General features: G+C 37.0%; 1 protein-coding gene across 8 annotated transcripts in view; it reads right to left on the reverse strand.

The window, feature by feature from the left end:
• Positions 1-20,930, reverse strand: part of pum (pumilio) — a 419,525-nt gene that overhangs the window by 266,931 nt on the left and 131,664 nt on the right. For all 8 annotated transcript variants that reach the window (XM_089647469.1, XM_089647470.1, XM_089647474.1 and 5 more), the window contains one exon: positions 3,876-4,119. In XM_089647469.1, coding sequence (XP_089503595.1) covers positions 3,876-4,119 — 244 coding nt within the window. The remainder of the gene's footprint in view (positions 1-3,875; positions 4,120-20,930) is intronic.

Consider the following 20,930-nt stretch of genomic DNA (forward strand, 5'->3'; position numbering starts at 1 on the left):
AAAAGGACCCTCGAAAGCTCTGGCAAAACATAAAGACTCTGTCTGGAGAGAGCAACATCAAGGTTGATTCCTCCCTTGAAGCAAACAGCCTCGCAACACACTTCAGAAATAAGGTTGAAAACATTCGGGCCCTCAGTGTAGTAGGATCGCCTCCTGTCGCAGCACCAAGTCCGCTCTCTGGTGACTTCACTACTTTCGCAGCTGTAACGGAAGAAGATGTCACACGTGCTGTGATGTCTTGTCCTAATAAACAATGCACACAAGACCCCATACCTACCTGGCTCTTAAAGAAATGTCTTCCGGATATAACGCCTATAATTACCGCAATTATCCAGAAGTCACTAGTAAATTCACTTGTACCGGGAACACTCAAAAAATCAATTATAACTCCGATTCTAAAAAAACAAAATCTTGATACAGACAATACGGATAATTACAGGCCAATATCTAACCTACCATTTCTGTCAAAACTGCTTGAGAAAATCGTTGCCAAACAATTGGTGGGGTACTTGAACTCGGCCGGTCTATTTGCCAAAAATCAATCTGCTTATCGACAGTTTCATTCAACGGAAACTGTCCTTTTGCGGGTAATTTCAGATTTGATCATCGGGATGGAAGCAGGTAAGTTGGGTTTGGTATCTGTTCTTGATATGAGTGCGGCATTTGACACTGTAGATCATAGTATTTTATTAAATGTGCTTGAAACCGAATTTGGCGTTCGAGGTGATGTACTCCAATGGATGTCATCGTACCTGTCTGGACGAGTAGCTTCAGTAACTTTCAATAAATATACATCACCTGAAACTCCCATCGAATTTGGAGTTCCCCAGGGTTCTGTACTGGGTCCCATTCTCTTCATTCTATATACTAATCGTCTCGAACGACTCATTCACTCAGCTGGCTTTGAATCACAAGGCTACGCGGATGATCGTTTGATTTTCAAGTTTTGCTCCCCGGATGAAAAAGACGTCCTTAAAAACGAGGTGGTTAGTTTCATTGACACGGTTTCAAGTTGGATGTCTGTTAATAAACTCAAACTTAATCCGACAAAGACGGAATTTATTTGGATAGCTTCTCCTGGAAGACAAGCCCTCATCGACTCCAGTCCAATCCGTATTCAGAATACAAATATAATCCCTTCTACGGAAATAAAATTTCTAGGTTTCACTTTAGACAATTGTCTTTCTCTTGAATCGCAAATTTCAAAAACTGTAAGTGCTGGCTTTTTCCATCTAAGGCAGATAAAATCAATTAGGAGATGCCTTCCCTTTGATGGAGCAAAATCACTCATTAATTCGTTCGTTGTCTCACGTATGGACTATTGTAATAGTGCATATGCTGGCCTACCTAAAAAACAATTCAACAGAATCCAGTCCGTTTTCAATGCTGCGGCGAGAATGATTTTTGGTGAATCTAAGCATTGTCGTATAACCCCGCTTCTAAGGGATCGTCTTCATTGGCTTCGATGCCCTGAAAGAATAGAGTTCAAGATCTGCCTAATGACCTTCAAAGCATTACAGGGAATGGCGCCAGTCTATATATCGGAACTATGTGTCCGACAAAACCTAAGCGATAGACAGCTTACTCTGAGGTCAGCAGATCTAGATGTTACCAATCGTTTAATCGAACTTTCTCGGTCAAATCGAGCTGTTTACTATGATCGCTCTTTTCGTGTAGCTGGCCCACTCATTTGGAATAAACTTCCCCCAGCCCTTACCAATATACAAAATTTGGCTGAATTTAAACAGGTTTTAAAAACAAAATTATTCAAAAAATCATATTTAATAATTTAAAATCATTTATATTCTCATGAATCTAAGCTTCTTTTTTAATATACTATAAAAAGCCAGGTTTTGAAGTTTTCCGGTAATTGTTTGGTTTCGGTTTCCTCCTTATTGTACTTTTATGTTTAATGTCCACCTATTATATAATATTTTAATGTTTTCCTGTTTTATATAATATTTTAATTTTGAAGTTCTTATTTTTCGTGCACTGTCACTGTCTTTTATTGTTATCCTCTACTAAAATAGCACTGTTATTGTTAAATTTTATTCTCTGCTTTTGTGTAAACCGTTTATTCTTTATTTCATATTATGTAATTAATTTTTTTTTAAAAGGAACACAATAGGAAATTTTATTTTAAGTTTATTATAGTTAAGCGCACTTGTAGTGAAACAACACAAAACTGCGCTATATAAATGTTATGTTATTATTATTATTATTATGCAGAATTGCACCCCATATTTCTCCAAATTAAACAATTTTTATGCTTTTGTATAGATTATAATTATATTGTGAACTATCTAAGTATGTGGGAAGAGTTATAGTCGCCCCAATGGGGCAGGCAATATGCCGATGGGTTAAAGAAAAAACCTATTTTCAAAAGTCTATTCAAAAATATAGATCAATTTATTCTTGAATTTTGTTTGAATTCTTTCAATGTGGGCTTGGTAAAAAGGAGTCCAGATCGGTGTGCAGTGTTCTAGGTGGGGACGGATGAACGCTGTGTAAAGGGAATATAGAGTCTTAAGGTTGCGGAAAGGTTTCGTTAAACGTATTATAAATCCTAGCATTTTGTTGGCTTTGTTGATGATTGCATCAGTGTGTTGAATGAAGTTTAATTTCACATCCAGTATTACCCCAAGGTCTCTGATAGAATCTACTTCTTTGATTTGTGTCCCGTTTAATGTATAATCAAAGGAAATTTTATTTTTGTTACGTGTAAATGATAATTTATTGCACTTTGAGGTATTTACTACAAGTTTATTTGATTCACAGTAGTTAAAAAGACGATTGAGATCCTCTTGAAGTTTAATGCAATCTTCGATTGATTTGATAACTAAGTAGATTTTTTTATCGTCTGCATATGCTAGGTAATTGGCATGTAAAAAACATTTGTGAATATCATAAATATACACATTAAATAATAATGGCCCTAAATGAGAACCTTGAGGTACACCGGAGGGCACGGAAAAGAAACTGGACTTAGTTCCCGCAACTGATACACATTGAAGTCTGCTCCGAAGGTATGAAGTGAGCCACCGAAGTAAATCACCATGGATGCCTATTTGACTTAATTTTTTAATTAAAATGAAATGGTTTACTTTATCGAAGGCCTTAGAGTAATCAGTGTAGATTACATCTACTTGGTTTCTATTCTCCATATTGCTCGTTAAATATTCCGTGAAATTTACCAAATTTGTTAGTACCGATCTTTTTTGTAGAAATCCGTGTTGTTGGTTTTGTATGTTGCGAACAATTGTTGTATAAATTTGATCGTAGACAATTTTTTCAAAGAGTTTACTAAATACAGTTAGAATTGAGATTGGGCGGTAGTTTACAATGTTGCTTTTAGAACCTGTTTTATGAATAGGGATTATAGTTGCTTCTTTAAACTTTGTAGGAAATTTTCCTGCTTTTAGTGACATTCTAAATATATTAGTTAGGGGGTATGAAAGATTTTTTGCACATTTTGAGATAAATTCATGCTGATTCATAAGTTTTTTCGTTTCCTTCCAGTGCCATCTAACATTCAAATGAGAAGCAATTGTATACCTACCGTGTGTCACATTAAATTTTGTCCCCAAACTATCTCCATTCTTTCTCTTTGAGAAAGAACATTAATTAGTTTCATGTCTAAATAATTAGATAAATAATATTAAATTAAACAATATTGTACTAACGGCTTCAAAATAGTTGAGTACCGGCAAATTAATTACGTTCATTGGCTTTTTTATAATATTCAATACGCATTAGCAATGTGTAATAATATTTCATATTCATTTTTTTTTCGATTTACCTTCCACTTCTGTACCCCTAGAGTCGCCTCTGGATATAAGTAATAATAATAAAAAGCTACTGCCATCATTGCTGACCTGATGAGCTTGCATGGTGTGCATATGATGCATGGGAGGCAGCAGCGGCGTGAACGGCGCTCCCTCCCCCACGCATCCCACGCCCACCCCTACCACTCCGCCATTACTGCGCTGGTGTTGCTGCTGTTGCTGCTGCTGTTGCTGTTGTTGCTGCTGCTGTTGTTGCTGCTGGTGGTTGTTCTCCTCGTCGGCCGGCGACGGCTGCCTCGAGCCCGGCGTGCGGCTGGAATACGAATAGTTCATCCTTAAGCCAGATTTTTAAATGTTCTAAATTAGTCTCATTGTTGGTTTGGGTGGAGAGGATTGATTGAAGATGTTCTCTCAATTCGGGCATTTGGGATAAAAATAAAAGTTTATTATAAATAATGGGTTAAAATAATTTAAAGGAGTCAAAATTCATTGGTGTACGGAGCAATGAAGATATTTGGCGAATTACCAGAGGAAATTAAATCAGAAGAAATTAAAATTACGAAAATCTGTGATAAATTTACAAAATAAGGTTTTTAATTATATAATATGTAATTATATATATTGTATTAGGACATAGATAAATGCACCTATCTAAAGACCATAAATAAATAAAAAGTTTTGAATTATTTATTCTGCTGTAATTTAATTTTTTTTTCTTTAATATGCAGAATTAATAAATCTTTCTTACTTTTCGGCAACACCTTAAATTTATAAAAAAACAATACCAATAATTTTATAAAAATAAACCATGAAAAGTAAATAATTTAGTTACAGAGAAAAATAATATTTTGAACTCGAATATTGTATTATTTACTAATTTGCTTGGTGAAAACTGTTTTTCAGATTTAAATCACGAATTATGATTTTATTTAAATATAAATTCCCAGCATGTTTGCTACAACAACAATTTTGTGGTAAAATAGAAACATAAATGAAATTCCATAATATCATAATATACAACAATAATGCAACCAAGATTGTAAACATCAGTAAGCTTGAATGAGTACAATACAATAAAATGTCCGAGAAATGTAGAAGAATTCCCAAGAAAACATGACTCAAACAACTAATATAATTAAATATTCGTAGCGAGTAAATAGCACCAATCTCGGTAGCACCAATACGACAATCTCACAAACTAATGTAGTTGTGAAAACGGTCCATAGATGGCTGACTCTCTCAGCCATCTAATGCTCGTACAAAAACGCCGAATCAAAATTACAAAAGGGTAATGGAATAAATAGTACGTTTTACCGTGGTTTTCATAGTCAACACTTTCTCAGAATACGAAACAAGTGAATACAACGTTTTCCAATACATAGCCATTTTAACATAAGTAGAAAAAAATATTAGCAAGAGCTTGGACTGAATAATATCAAGAGATTGTTCTAAATAAAAATGAAGATCTGAAACCCTTGAAAACATTAACATCAATAAGGTATTGCTTTATATATTTTTAAATACTTGATAATACATTTTTTGGTTTATATATTCCCCTGGAACTTGGAAGTCATTCGGGCGCAATAACAAGGCGATGCGCGCGCAGTAACGACGAGCATGGCCGGGCCGAGCGGAGGCGAGTGCTGGCGGAGATTGCCGAAGGGGGTCGGCGCTGTCAAGGTGACAGCTGAGCGCTGAGCGGAGAACGCGGGGAGGTGTGCGTAAGCGTCAGCGTCAGACGTCAGCCGGTCGAACGGAAAACGCCGGCTGACTGAAGCTGACGGCTGGCGTATAATGTATGATATATTATTACTATTACGATGGTTTGGAGATGATGCTCTAATGGTTTCAAATGCAAATTATTTGAATGTTGACGATAATCTCCGTCAACAGGTGATATGAAAATGAACTAATTTCACTGAGAAATTTAACATTTTTATGTGTCGTTTGCGCAAATACGCGGACTTTTAGGGGTAAGCGTGGTATAACGTATTTATTGTTATCACTATTTAAACAATCAGATACGTACTTAAAAAGGCAAAATAGTGGCTTAATGTAATATAATAATTAAACATAGGTACTAATTTCGGTTGTCGAGGAAAATTATTACATTTTTATTTTAAATTTTACCATTTTTTTTTTATTAAAATAATAAAGTAATTAGGTTTTGACATATTAAGAGATTTGAATACTACTCTTCCATAGTAGTAGTAACGGAGTTTGCCTTTTAAAGGCAAGCTTGATACTAAAAATGTCGATATCCGAATTGATTCTGTTCAATAGCAAGATTGCTCTCCCCACCGGAATGACCGTGACAATTGGCAAGTCCTGCAGGCCGGGAGATAGAACAGTATATGCTAATACTTGCAGATCTTAATAATTATATTATTAAATTGATAATATATTTTTTTTTTAAGTATATGCTGTCTGTGACGAACATAACCACCGGGAACATAGAAATGAACGCTCTCCTTGATAACCGAGTTTTCAAACCATCCACGAATCAGTCTGATGAAATGTGTACATCCCTCCTGACCTGTAGATGGTTCAATCCGAGCATACCCAAAAGAAAGTCAGTAGAATAGAGCCACGGGTAGTAGCCATACTACCTCGCATAGAGAAATCTTAGGAATTAGATCCTCTCCCGATCTGACACGCCACGCAGCTGGTGGGCAGGCGCATCCCGAACACACCTCACCCGATGAACCTGGCCACCCCTGCTAAATCACCAAACGTACCGAACCACTTGGGGTGACGTGTGGCAGAGGTGTTGGTTAAACCCGCCTACCAAATTGCAATAATAATATAGGTTTTAAGTTTAACCATAAAGATCAGAAGAACAAGGGCCGTTGTTCACTGACAGTTCTAGTAAGTACACTAGGGACTACAAAATATTATTTATAACCGAAACAACTGTCAATTAATGTTTCCAGTCACTAGTTTAAACCCAACCCAACGCAACTCAAAACCTCGTGTACAAATGATGGGTGGTTTAAAAGGTGTATCGTCCATAAACATTTTTGGGTATTGTCAGTTGGTAACTTAATTATTACTCGGTACTCGGTATGCTTGGTCAGTATTAAATTGTATATCATTATTGGGAAAGGGTGCATAGCAAAGAGCTTGTTAGTGTTAGTGCATGCAATGCAATAATGCATTGGCATTTTATCAACGGATATGATTAACTGGCCAATTACTCCAAGAGTTGTTTTGCATACTAACAGTTTACCGTACTAAGATGGGCACAACTTAAAACTAACATAACGAGGGGTCATGGATGGAAAGGTGTTTGTTTGCCAGGCATCATCCGAAGAAATCGGAAAGGAACGGGTGGATGAAGATGCAAACTAAAGTAACCTGAAAAGTTTGCGGCAATGCTCATAGGACCTACAACGAACAAATCTCGTCATCCTGAGGCGTCCAGGAGTATTACCAGAGGAACCGAGGGGTCCAAGGCCGCCCAAAACCCCGCTGGATCGATTAGATTAGCAAATAACTGTGACACGAGGTAGCGCCGACCATGGAACGCGGAGCAAAAGGTTGATAGTAGCTTTGGGAGTCTTCAACCAGTAGTGAACAGCCAATGGATCAGTGGATTTGTTGTTCTTGGAGGGAAATCAGTTTTACATCAGTGGCGAAGAGGCTAAATCCTGGGGCCTCAGTTTACAGCGAACGTAGAATAAGAAAATATTTTTTTACCTGCTCTATTTGCAAATATTTTTTTTGTTATACGCTAAAGGCGAGGCTTAACATGAAATCACTATTTTCGATTAATCTTTACGGCGAATCGGTTAACATATTTCGTTTTATTCCTATCGTTTCCCTCGAGTACTATTAAAATAAAATTGTGAAGTACTTTATAAAAAATATAAGCGTAAACTACTAAAAAAACGTATTTTTCATTAGAAATGTATGAACACAATACAACAAATAGACCGTTTCTGACCTTCGTCTGCCAAGCGATTTTTATGCCTATTACCTATATTATATATATTTGTACAGCGCCCCTGGGGTGATTTTGCACAAAAACGACGCTATAGCAATAATCCAAATATCATTATTTATTATTATTCGTGGTGATATAAGGTATAAGGCACACTCTGCCCGCAGACGAGAGACTTTAGTTGCGGCGACAGTAAAACTATTCCAAAATGAACACAAATTCAAATAAAAGTCTGCCAACTAAAATTAGTCTCTCGTTTGCGCACCTTCGCATTTGTACCATTGGAGGTGTCCAATCACTTTCCCGCCCTGGCATAAGTAACAGATGGTTTCTGCTTCAAGGCTCTCGCAAGGACTCGCGTATTAAACGAAGCTACATTTAACATTAAACGAATCTAGACCCTCCAATACGGTGGTAGAAGCATTTGCGTAATAAATAACATTAATAATTTATTTCCCACTAAACATACGCGAGAATGCTTCTACAAGTAGAAAACTTACTGTTTTAAAATATTGCTAATTTATTGAAAATCTGGTCAAATTATTCGTATTCCGGTTGAAAACTGCTGCAGAAACAAAAAACTGCAGGTCTTAAACGAATGAATTGATAGATTTCCTAAAAAACTATCAGTGAATCACGAATGTGTTGAGGATGTCGGAACACGTTTATAATATTTTTGCATTTCGTCATCATATTTATTAGGGTAAGCGCAGCTGCCAGAACAAGTGTTCCGATATATTCTGAATTTACTGATATTTTGCCATCACGTTTTAACAGGATTTTAATAAATCAGCAGTAATAATTTTTCTCCGTGTACCCATTTGTTTCTTTCCACATTTCACATAAAAATACATACGAATTGTTTGTAAATTCGATACCATGCCTCGGACCCGTTGCCTAGGCCGCAATTTTGTTGCTAGTCTTGTTACCATATTGCTTTCGTCCCTTCAGTCACATTTAAACGTTACGTGACAGAAGCACTCAAAACATTGTCAGTTTACACAATCTAATCCTGCCACCATAAACAGTACGATACGATCCTCCTTCTCAGGATCTCCTGGCAGGTGGCAGTTGAGTAGTAGATGTGGCGGTCGGTAGTCGGCAGTAGGGACTACGAAAGTACGAACCCCGACCCATCTCATCAATCAAACTTGTCGGAAGTTTTCCCTGAATCACTTTCGGTAATCGAATCGGCACACTTCCCTTTCTCTTTATTCCTCACGAGACCGGAATATTTAATATTGTACGTAAAAGTTCTCGAGTTCCCCCACAACACAAGAAACCGCTTCTGACTTTGAGAACCATCTGCTAATCCGCGGTGCCTGAGCTCGACGTAAAACGGACGATTTTATTCCATCTCGGGTAGGTACAACAGGTAATCACGAAATTATATCTCCACAAGATGAATGAAAACTGCTCAAAACAAAGAACAAATATTTGTGATTTCTTATAAATTACATTAAAAAAAATCTACATACATGCCGAATGTCGTAATTACCTCGGTATTAAACATTTAAATACAGTCAAATGTAAGTATAGAGGATTTTTTATCTCGGTGTTAAAACGTCTAGGTCTATGGGCAACCATTATTTCAGCAAGAAAATAAAGCTGTCTGAAGATTGTTCGTTCAAACCGGCGGAGGCCACAAGGTGACATTAAAACGGTATTACGCATGTAAAGACACGGTTACGAATGTCTATTGACAACATTACATTATGGGTAATGATTTGCAGGACAAGTGACAAGTGAAGTGGAGATGAAATGACGGGAAGTGCAAAAGGTTGAGTATACCTACTAATTTAAAGCTTATTTTTGACTCATCCCCTATTTCCTTATGTACCTACACAATTTCAATACGGTCGATGTTTTTTTTTATTATGAAGTTATGATTTTGATTATCTTGTAGCATTTCTCGTTACCTTGACCACTCCGATTGTGCAATTTTAAATACAGATGCAAGCTCATCGTACCGATCTGAATAAAGCGGACCGAGAGGCGTCATTTAGCCACAAAGCTTGTATGTTGTAGGTATTATCGAGTTGGTTTATTTGGCATTTGGCGAAGCACGAGCGCGAGCGGAGTTGAGCGGAGTGGTCAGACAGCCGTTAAATTCCGACTGAGGTTTTTATGAAAGCTTGGATCACTAGCCACAATAATTGGTATTAAATTATTACTATAACAAAACACGCACATTTATTTTATTGATTTGGGCAGGAAACCTTTCCCATTTGGAAATATTTATAATGTATGGGGAGGGGCAATTGGAGGGGCGAAGTTGGACAGAATTAACTGCGAAGGTTCGCGAAAGGTTGGATGGATCAAACGATACTATAAAAGTGACAAATTCCATGAATATTGAAGATAAGTACCAACCGCCCTCGCCTCAACGTTTCGGACAGCTTTGCAATCAATGTGTGACATCTACCCTGATGATGGACACTGCAATGCTGTCCGAAACGTTGGCTAAACGAGGAGTTAGCGCAACACGGCACAATACCTCAAAAATAAATCACTATAATACCTTTGGTTGTGAAAATCTCAAATCATATCTAGTTATGCACATATTTAAATGTTTTTGTATATCAAAATATTGTAATCTTTTATTAAGAAATGAACAAGCTTATAATCAATATACAAAAATTACATAGGTACCAGGCGCGGTCCCGTCACACGTACTTAGATATGATAATAATTTGTACTTATTTATTCCGAATTAAAAAAGCTTTGTACTAATTTTTATAGCCGTAAAGAGCACTGGATACTGCAATTAAATGATACCGTCCCAAACCCAGAGACATGACGCGACGCACGGAACGGGTCAAAATACATAATATAATATATTATTTACATCAAACAAACCCTGAGAGTCGACAGTTTTTCTTCATTAGACGCGTTAGGTAAATCAAATTAATAGATTATGGTTAACGAACAACAGAGCGAAAAAGTTAAGTATGGAATAAAAGTTCTTGCGGTTGTTATTTCATATTTAGCGATAACATACAAAAAATTATTCGCAAGATAACGATGGCAATGGAAACGATGGATTTATAAAAAAACAATAGCAAAATATTGTTCATACAATGTGGGTTACTAGGCACGTGCAGGGAAATCTAGAGATAAATGACAATTATAGTACAGTGGGTATTATCGGTGTATTTATTATGTATTGGTTTGCGGCCGTAGATATCCGGCAAGAATAGCTTAACAGAATCTGATATTCACGCCTCGGCCGGGTCGAGAACCCAGGCTTCGCGCAAACAGCTTCCAAGGTCAGGTAGTCTCCGCTGTTCGCTCCTCGTGCCTCCTACTGACTAACTAACAGGCCGACAGGCATGGCTAAACTTTGGGTGCGCGCGACCGGCGCGGCGCGCGTGCGACTCGTCTACGGGGAAATCGCACTACTCTTATGAGGTCGTTTGCATAATACCAACTACATACTCGTACAACCATAGCACATTTAGATTATCTATGGGAGAACATCACACCACTGCCAATATATATAATTAAAGAATCTAGCATATTGACTTGACCTATTCTAAACGTTGCTAGACGAAAATACTTTTTCTTGTAGGTACTGCATGTAATGTGTGCACTAAATTGCATAAGCCGAATCAGGATTTCTAAGGCATTCACATCATACGAAGGTGACATTTCAGTAGCGATATTAATTGTTTGGAATCATGGACATCGGCCATGAATGGAGGATCGGGTGGGCGGACTGCATTAACGGAGGTCTAGTGTAGAAGTGAGTTTAGCACTATTTCCTCTGCTCGCGGTTGCTCGGCGCTCTCGTGCTCTCCGTGCTCTCGGGCCGGGCTTGGTGAGGACGGGAAGTCGCCTCGTGTCAATGTACTAGGACCGGCTGGCCGCACGGCATGCGACGTGTTCGGTTTTTGCAAAAAGGTATATAGTTTGACTTGTTCTAAAATAATTAATCGTGACCACTTATTATTTATAACGTACTAATTAATTGTATAATTACTACTTTTTTCTTCCTTTAGAGTCTATTGATTTAAAATAAACAAGAAGTTATCCAGTTATTAAAATATAAATATTGAAATTAAAACAAATTCACATTAATTTTTATTACTTAAGATAATTATTATCATAAATGAAGAAATATTTCGATTTTCGGTCGAAACGAATGTTAGGCTAAACCCAAAATTTGGTTAGACTGGGGATAAGCAGGTACGTTGTGAGTTATGAGGAAGAGATTATTCTCAATTCATCATCTGGCTGTCACAGTGCCCATCTCTAGACTCTAGAGCAGAGGTTCCCAAACTTTTTTGCCCCGTAGCCCACTTGCCATTTTTTTTTCTGTAGACCCCCTCTGCCTGCCGAATATTGAATTTTCCTAAAACTATTATCGTCCCATGTGATAATAATTTATTTTTTTAGTAAAAATATTCCCTTGCCTGCCCAACAACCGGGTGGCGGTATAGTTGCTCTGTCTTTACATTTTGCAGTCAGGGGCACCCTTGTTAGGTATTACACCAAATGAAAATGAAGGAGGATAAGCAACGGGAATTTCTTTCTGTAGCTAGCCCTACAGAACTGCCCCTTAAGTTCTTTGTCAGTGGTTATTCCGGTCAGTTCTTCTTGTCACATGATATCCAATTCTTCAACGTTGCATTTCCATAGTCAAAATGTCCTCAAACTTAGTTTTGAAGTCTGTGTGAAGTGCATTTAAATGTTGAGCGTTATTATTACTTGGACGTTTTTTAAAAACAAGTTGGGGAACTAGGAAAATTCGCAGCTTCCAATGTGCAATGTTTTGCTTGAATATATTATTTCTGACGAGAAAAGGATTGTAGACTCTATTTATATACCTCAATTAACAACTTTACGAAATGTAAAAATACAAATATCAAATAAGTAATTTCTCAGTCTATTATATTTGTGTTAGGTCTATTGTGTCATTTACGGAACTCCTCTAAATGTTGACTTGAGGTAAATGGGGGTCCGTTCGTATGTACCCCCATTTGAATCTCGTGGACCCCTAATTTTTTTCTCCCTGACATAGACCCCCAGCATGCCGATATCGACCCCTGGGGGTCCATATAGACCACTTTGGGAACCTCTGCTCTAGAGGTATAGAGAGATACGGACGAATATAATGTCAAATTAGAGTGCCAACCAAACTACGCGACGTAACAAATAGTTGCGATAACTTGAACCGGACAGAATGAAGGCAACAATGCTTCAATTCAATACTCACATTATCGGTAAATTTAACATGGCCTTTGATAATATTTTAGTTCTGAGAAGGTACAAAAAGAATGCGAATATTATACTCTCTTGGAAAATGTATTAAAAATTTGCTGAACTTCAATTAGTACTGTGGAAACCCCATTTTGCGAACTAAATATAATTTATCTTGAGAACGTAATGTGTTGAGAAGATTGAGTATGATTTATAATCGCACGACTTCATCTTAACTAAACGGCCTTAGGGTATTTTGTTATACACCGTGTATGGGTAGAAGACACTACCTTTGATTTATTTAAAATTTTACGACTAAATTTACTGATAAAACGTATAAACCATTCTATGAAGTAATATCAAGTACAAAGCAGAAAATGTTATATCTCACTAAAAATCACAAAATGTTGTTCTGGCGTGAATGATTATTTTTCACGGAGCTTCGAAATAATAAAAAAATAATAATATTTAACAATCGTTCCATAATAAGAAGATTGATACTATTGAAGTGTTGATACTTGGGCGAAGCCGGGTAAATCTATCTCCTAATTTCATATAACCATTTTGTATTAAGGAAGTTTAAATAGCATTCTACATCGCTAAACACATAATACGTCTAATGTTAGAAATAATGTGCCATTTCTGTCCGCAAATATTCCTTGGTTCGATTGTCTTGTGATATTACATCTAAGTCGTTGAGAGTTTCGCAAATGTGGTGTTCAGTTTCAGGGCAAACGTGACAATTTATTCCATAACGACGTAACGTGCATGTATTACTACCCACAAACACGCCATCAAATGATCGAATCACCGCCGCTTACCCTCGTTAAGTCTGCCGTCGTAGGACTTGACTTCCAAGCTTGCCTTGCGAATTTGATTATTTGATCTTGTTCAATAAGGCGCTTTCGTTCCTGGGACACGTTGCGGAATAGTCCGCCGCCCTTGGCAAATCGATAAAATGTCGCTGGCGTTTTACTGACGATTATTTGACTTTATAAAATAACCATGAACAAAAACAATCATTCAATATTTTTATAGAATCATGGACAGACGCATTGTGACCATTGAAATGGTTGTGGGTTCGATCAGGGCCTCGATTCCCAGCGAAGTCATTCCATTCGAACAACGAGTGGTTCGACCCAGTCGTTCGAGTGGAATGACTTTTGACGTTTGGCGTATGGGATTATGTACTTTCGATGAGACTCAAGAATGAGAATGTCGACCAATGTATGTACTTTCGCCAGCGATTGCGAGCGGCCTCGATTGGAGAATCGATACCCAGATACATCACATTAGCCTGTTCGACAACTCCAACTCGACGAGGTGTACTGACAGGTGTGCGTGCCGGTGGCGCCCACGGTTGAATATCGATGGACTGCTCCTTATTAGCTATTCGAGATACCGGCCTGTCAAATCTGCGACTGTTGCCCGGCGTTCGTTATGCCATCGAAGAGGTAGACTATTAATATTATAGTGACGTCTCCTGAGATCAATCAGACAAGAACCACTGTGATGTAGGAATGCAATTTCACATATTTTTTTTTATATTAACTCCACACATATATTAATTAATCAACTAAATTGCACCTTCAGTCTTCAGATTTAGTAGGGAGACTGCTCCCAATGTCATTTATATAAATATTAAATAAGAGTGGTCCAAGATGCGACCCCTGGGGCACACCTGAGACGATTTCCGTTAAGCAAGATGCAAAACCATTGACAACCGTGATTTGGTGCCGATTATTGACGTATGATGCGATCCATCTATAGAGGTCACCGTGAATTCCTAGACCTAATAACTTTTGTAAAAGAATATAATGATTAACACGGTCAAATGCTTTAGAATAATCCGTATAAATGGCATCTACCTGGCATCGCATATCCATTTGAGCATGAAGAAAATTTGTAAAAAATGCAAGATTTGAAGTTGTGGAGCGATTTTTCATGAAGCCGTGTTGATTATTTAAGAGTGAGGGTGAGATAGTAGAATATAATTGATCATAAACAATTTTTTCCAATACTTTACTTAGTATTGGTAATTTGGATATAGGTCGATAGTTCGAGACATCATTTTTACTGCCATTTTTATATATTGGGGTAATCAAGGCTGTTTTCCACTTGTCGGGAAATGTTCCTTCAGATAGCGATAGTTTGAAAATAACAAAAATGGGGGTGTCAATTGTTTACTACAATAATTTATGAAGATCCCTGGAAGTTGATCATCCCCTGGCCCCTTTTTGATATCAATGGACTTAAGGTATTTGAATGTGATGTCTTCATTGATCTCGATTGAGTTGATTATGCTATTTGAATTAGAGCAAAGACTGGAATTGCTTGTATGTGCAGGTTGAGCATTCGAAAATACAGATCCAAAATACTCAGAAAATAAGTTGGCTACTCCTCTACTGTCATTAGCAGTTTTTTCACCGTAATTCATATGATCAGGGATGGCAGGAGATTTTCTTTGAGAATTGACGTAGGACCATATTTTTTTAACATAATGCTGTATACCGGATTCTATTGTAGAAATGTAGGTTTTGTAAGCTGCTGAAGCGACTGTTTTTTGCCTTTTACGAAGCAATGAAAATGAGAGATAATCAAGGGGGTTCCGATAACGCTTCCATTTTCTAAAGAATTTTAATTTTTCGTTTGTTATTTTTATTAAGGCTGCCGTGTACCATAGTGGATATTTTCCAGATTTCACAACTTTCTTAGGAATAAACGTTTCGATAGTCAGTTCAATTTAAACAAAAAACGAATTTAACGCTCTATTTACATCCGGTGCATTTATATATTTATAACGGTTGACCAGTCAACTTATATTATAAAATGAACCACAGTTTACGATATAAATTACGCAATGTATGTTTGACATTAACCCCATACAGGAGGCCAGGAGAAAATAAATATATAATCAATAAATACATTAATTAATCGTGTAAACTTATATACTTATTATTTATTTTATTTCAATAGCCAAAACATAATAACAGATAACACTGGAGGTGAATGCGCAGAATACAGCGCAGCAGCTTGCCCGTCGCGCTTATTCGAAAACCATAGACAGAAGGTGAATTTAAATCTCGCCAAGTCTCTCTGCGGGGAGTCAGTCGCGAACTGCATGGCGAGCCTACACCAGCGATGGGCATTATAGAGATATCCATTTCGTAATAGTCGATTAAATGTATTCGAATAATATAATTCCAAAATGATTTGAAAAGTAGAAATATCAATACCTCCCTCCCCTTTTCAAAGGTTGACAGCGATGTTCACTGTGTCAGGGCTAGAAAATGGATTGTTTGACCATTTCAGGTATAGCAAGAAAATAATTTATTGGGTATATTAAAAAAAAATGTTTCGATTATTTCCTTCACTTATCATCCACAATAAAAATGCAAACAGAAGGTGGCTAATCATAATCGATCGAAAAGTTTCTTCCAAAAATAGAATTATATCCCTACCCAACTCAAGAAGGACGAAATTGATGCGATTCGTCGCCGGGGGAAACAAATTACAATTTCATAAGAGATAGGTAGGTTTTTTTTAAAACATCTTTATTTTTGATTTCATCGTATAGTAAAGAGCAAAATATTTTCTTTAAATAATCATCATTAGCTCACAAATAATAGTGAAAGTTGCCTCTAAAATCATTATAAATTTAATTCGTGTGGCCTATATTTTATAATTTAAAACACAAATAAATAAAGTAGCACGTAAAAAGATATTTGCTTTACCTTTGGATTGAAAAATTTATTTCAGTTTGCTTGGGTATTTGGCCTCAATTTCCAATTGTATGAAAAGCCGTTCTCTCTTAAAAATATTTCGATTGTGTCCCTCAGTAGTCTCTAACAGGAATGTAAGCAGCGGTGTACATTAAACTGGCAATTAATTCTGCAAATATCTGGTCCGAAGACAACGGACATCTTATTATATCGCCTAGAGATGTGCATTGTGCATATTGCAGACGTCGCCGTCGACCCGTTTGCATAGATCCTCCGCAAGTCGGGGGAGTGGAAGGAAGGTAATGTGCGATCTGGATTTTAGTGCTAAGCGAAGCAACCAACATATCACGCCTCCTTTCGCTCAAGTGCGATTATTATACTGAGTGTTTCCGAGGGTCAAAGCAGGAATCCCAGAGTAGTTGGAAATTTCGGTCACAGTCAGTTTCGGTTGAACCACGGTAATGCACTCCATTTCAGTGCACTCTAGGAGACATTCAAATCGTTATGTAAAGTATAATATAAAGTTTTTTATCACCTGTTTCATCCTAAATTGGAATAGAAGGAGGCGAAGCGAAAATAAGTAGGATCTGACTTTTGAGTAGGTATGCATGTCGAATCTACCGAGAAAACTTAAACCAACATACGTCCAGGATAAAATGAGTTCCCAGGCGCTAGTTGACGCCCATGGCGCTAGTCGTCACAACACAACAGCTGTTGAAACTAAGTATATTAAATTATAGGCTTGATTGGTGTGATGTAATGATAACTAAAGTAACAAACAGGTGTTTTAAAATACAAACCCATCAAAGTACTTAGGACAAGTTGTTTCACAGAATTTAAACAATTCATCGAATTTATAAGTTGATTTCCAAATTCTGTGAAGGTTTTATTAAGTTCTGTTATTATTTAATTTTTGTGAAACTAGTAAGTGATATAATATCAGAACTTGAAAAGAACCTTCACAGAACTTCTACTTTCTACTTTGAAATAAGATGAATTGTTCAAATTCTGTGAAATAACCAGTCCTTAGACACCTTGTTGAGGATTGACAGCTTTGGCAAAAAGGGAAAATTCTGTTAGGATAAAAGAAAAAATTCATTTGTTTATTCTATGATAATTTATAACCTACATAAGACGTCATATTGTCTGTTGCATGAATTATTGTGCGTAAGAAAAAAAATGTCACAAAAGGGTGTAAAGACAAAGTCGAGTAGTAAAACTTGTTACACATGCATAATACTTATAATGTGTTTTTTTAGCAAATGTTTTAAAGTTTCTTAGCCTTGATATTATTATAGATTCGTGAACCAGACAGGCTGTCAGTGGAAGATCGAGAGAAAAAAAAATCAATCAGATGAGTTACTCGAATATAAAGAGATGATGTTTCTTCGAAGCATTCAAATTTAACGAAACCGACGTTAGAGAATCGATATAAAAATATCTATATATATTGTAAGTGAAGTATATTCTCGGTGCCGCGGTCATGACCACGCTCTGGCATTGGAACAGAGTCCAGCGCGTTATAAATATCGCGATTCCCATTTGACGGTTTGGTATCGCAGCCGAGGGCGCGGGGCGCTCGCTCATCGGTCGCAAAACAGGTTCTCGCGGCCGTTGTCTCGTCTCCCGGCGCTCAGCGCTCGCCGCTACAGGAAGGCGACCAGGGCACACATCCATCCCACCAGCCACTTCCACACCTCGCCTTGTATATTGCAGCCTGCAGTATACCTAAGCAGACCAAGACAGATACGGACGTCGTTTCTGTCACAGTGCGATTTACAGAAAGTAAATAATATTGTTTCCATTTTTTGCAGGTTTACAATACAATGGCGTTATTTAGAGATGCAATTATCAGTTATTTATAGTGACTAGCAGGGTCTCTTTCATTATAGGCTTTGAAGATGGAAATATATGATGTGCATCCCGGAGAATGAAAGAAAGATACCTACTTGTTTTATATAGGTGGCGCAAAAATCACCCCCCTATCGGAAGTAAACAGAAGTAGAATACACGTTAATAAACTATGAATGGTTGAGAGAATTGTGTATATTTTTATAAGACATCAATTTTAGCTAATTTCTCTATTATTTTTGATATGGTGTTCAGAAGGGAGATAGGTCGATAGTTATTAACATCTAGGTTATCCCCTCCTTTAAAGAAAAGTATTACTTTGGCATTTTTGCAGTGATTAAGAAACAAGCTATTCTCAAAGCTAACATTAACAATGTGTGTAATAGTTAATTCGTGGCAGCCGGACGCGTCCTAACCGCTTTGTGTTTTTTTTAGTATTTTCAAGGGAAATGAGGCAACATCCCTTTGAAATTATTTTTAAAATCAATCAATCAACATTTTAAATAAACTTAACAAACAGTTAACTTTATAATATGTGATTTGAGTGCAGTAAAAGTGAATAATCGAAAATTTTGCTAAAAATTCGCTCGCGATGAATTTGGGACGAGGATCGGTAACTGTACGCCAGATGTTTTCAACGGAATTCTCGAAAACTCTGAAGGCCCTAGCAAGTGTTTCGCTATTAAGCCCAGAGTAATTTATTATCCCGACCGTCGCTTTTTATTGCGGGCACAATGCACCACTAACTCACACTATCACCAGGAACAGGATTATATGGAGACGAATGATGGACTCGCCGAACGTCACAGCGGTGCTGCCAAGGTATGTTATCTATGTAAGGATATTGTCTCAGCTCTTTATCAGCAGCAGACACATAGCTGGACGGATGACGAACCTCGTGCTGGTACTACTGTTGGTGGACGCGGTGGACTCTTTCGCTGCAGCAGCTGGTCCATCTTCTTCACCACTTAGGATTCTTGCTGCAGAGTCTCCATCTTCTATCTTCGTGTCACCTGTTCCTGTACTTCATTTTACTTAACTTAACTCCACTTTATTTTTGTAATATTAATATTTTTTGTAATACCTGCATCAACTGTAAAGCGCCCCTGAGGTGATATCTCACAAAAGCGGCGCTATAAAAATTTTCCAATAAATGTATGTACTCCTCAACAACGTGGAACAATTGTGTCAAACCAATCCTTTTTTAAAATAAAAATAAAACACTTTGTTTTTACCACTATTTAATCAAAATAATCGACATGTTTCAAAACCGAATGTTTCTTTATCAGGATACAACGGATAGTACATTTATATTTAATTTCAATACCGGCAACCCGGGCGTTTATTTTATTGTTATCTTTACCCGTTGGAAATATTAACCAATGCGTGCTCCCGAAAACTAGAACTACATTCGCTCAACGGCAATTTTGGTTCATCGCTCCTAAAATATACAATGCCTTAAACACCGATATACAGTCAATTAATTCATCAATACATTGTTCAACATTGGCTATTTGAAAGGGGGCGAGCCTTCTAAAGAATACATGAGTTCCTAACACTGTTTTAAAAACAAAGGTTTTATCTCTATCATTTATTGAGTTTTTATCTTTATTTTATTTTTATTTCTAATACGGTTTATTATATAGTAAGAATATATTTATAATATATATATTTTTAAATATTTGATTTACCATAACAATTTCCTTTTCCGTTATGTTTTATTATTGTTATTCTTACATAAATCATGTACGACTACCATAATACGGGCATGAGCCTTTAGTCAACTTTTTATTATGGTAGTTGAGAAAATGACCAATATTGTAATTTTTATAAATTTTATAAAATAAAAAAATTTAAATTTAATCGTATAGAAATCCGGCCAATTTGAATATGCGTCCCGTATTTGCTTTGGTAAATCGATATTTCGATTTGAAATATCCCTCCGATAATGTTGCAAATGGGTATTACTGCTTTCTTAAATTTTTATTACGCGGCAGATCGATATTGATCAAGCTTCGCGAAAAAGGTAAACAAAATTTTCATATTGCCGGCGCTATGCTAACGCCATACTAAGGGGCCAGCCGATATCAATCTGAAAGCTAGTAATACGGCCGGTGTACGCATCCGCAGTAATTACGAGTAATGTTTTCGACTATCCCGACCTTATACGCCCGTATAAGTGTTTTCTTTCCAATAAATTAAAATGACGCTACAAAGTGATTGCCTTTTGCGCCACCTTATAAAGTGTCACCACTTCCCGGAGTCAGTATCGTGCCATGGCCCCCTGAATCCAACTGGGAAACGTTGTGGCCCTCTCAACATGACGATACCGGGGTATTTTTCACTCTGAATCCAATCATACATACAAGACATACACTATTACACCTACAGTTCGTGTGAATAAACCTACCGTTGACTTAGAATTAA

The sequence above is a fragment of the Hesperophylax consimilis genome, chromosome 26, assembly GCF_061612785.1.
Source record: "Hesperophylax consimilis isolate HC1 chromosome 26, BYU_Hcon_1.0, whole genome shotgun sequence".
Lineage (NCBI taxonomy): Eukaryota > Metazoa > Arthropoda > Insecta > Trichoptera > Limnephilidae > Hesperophylax > Hesperophylax consimilis.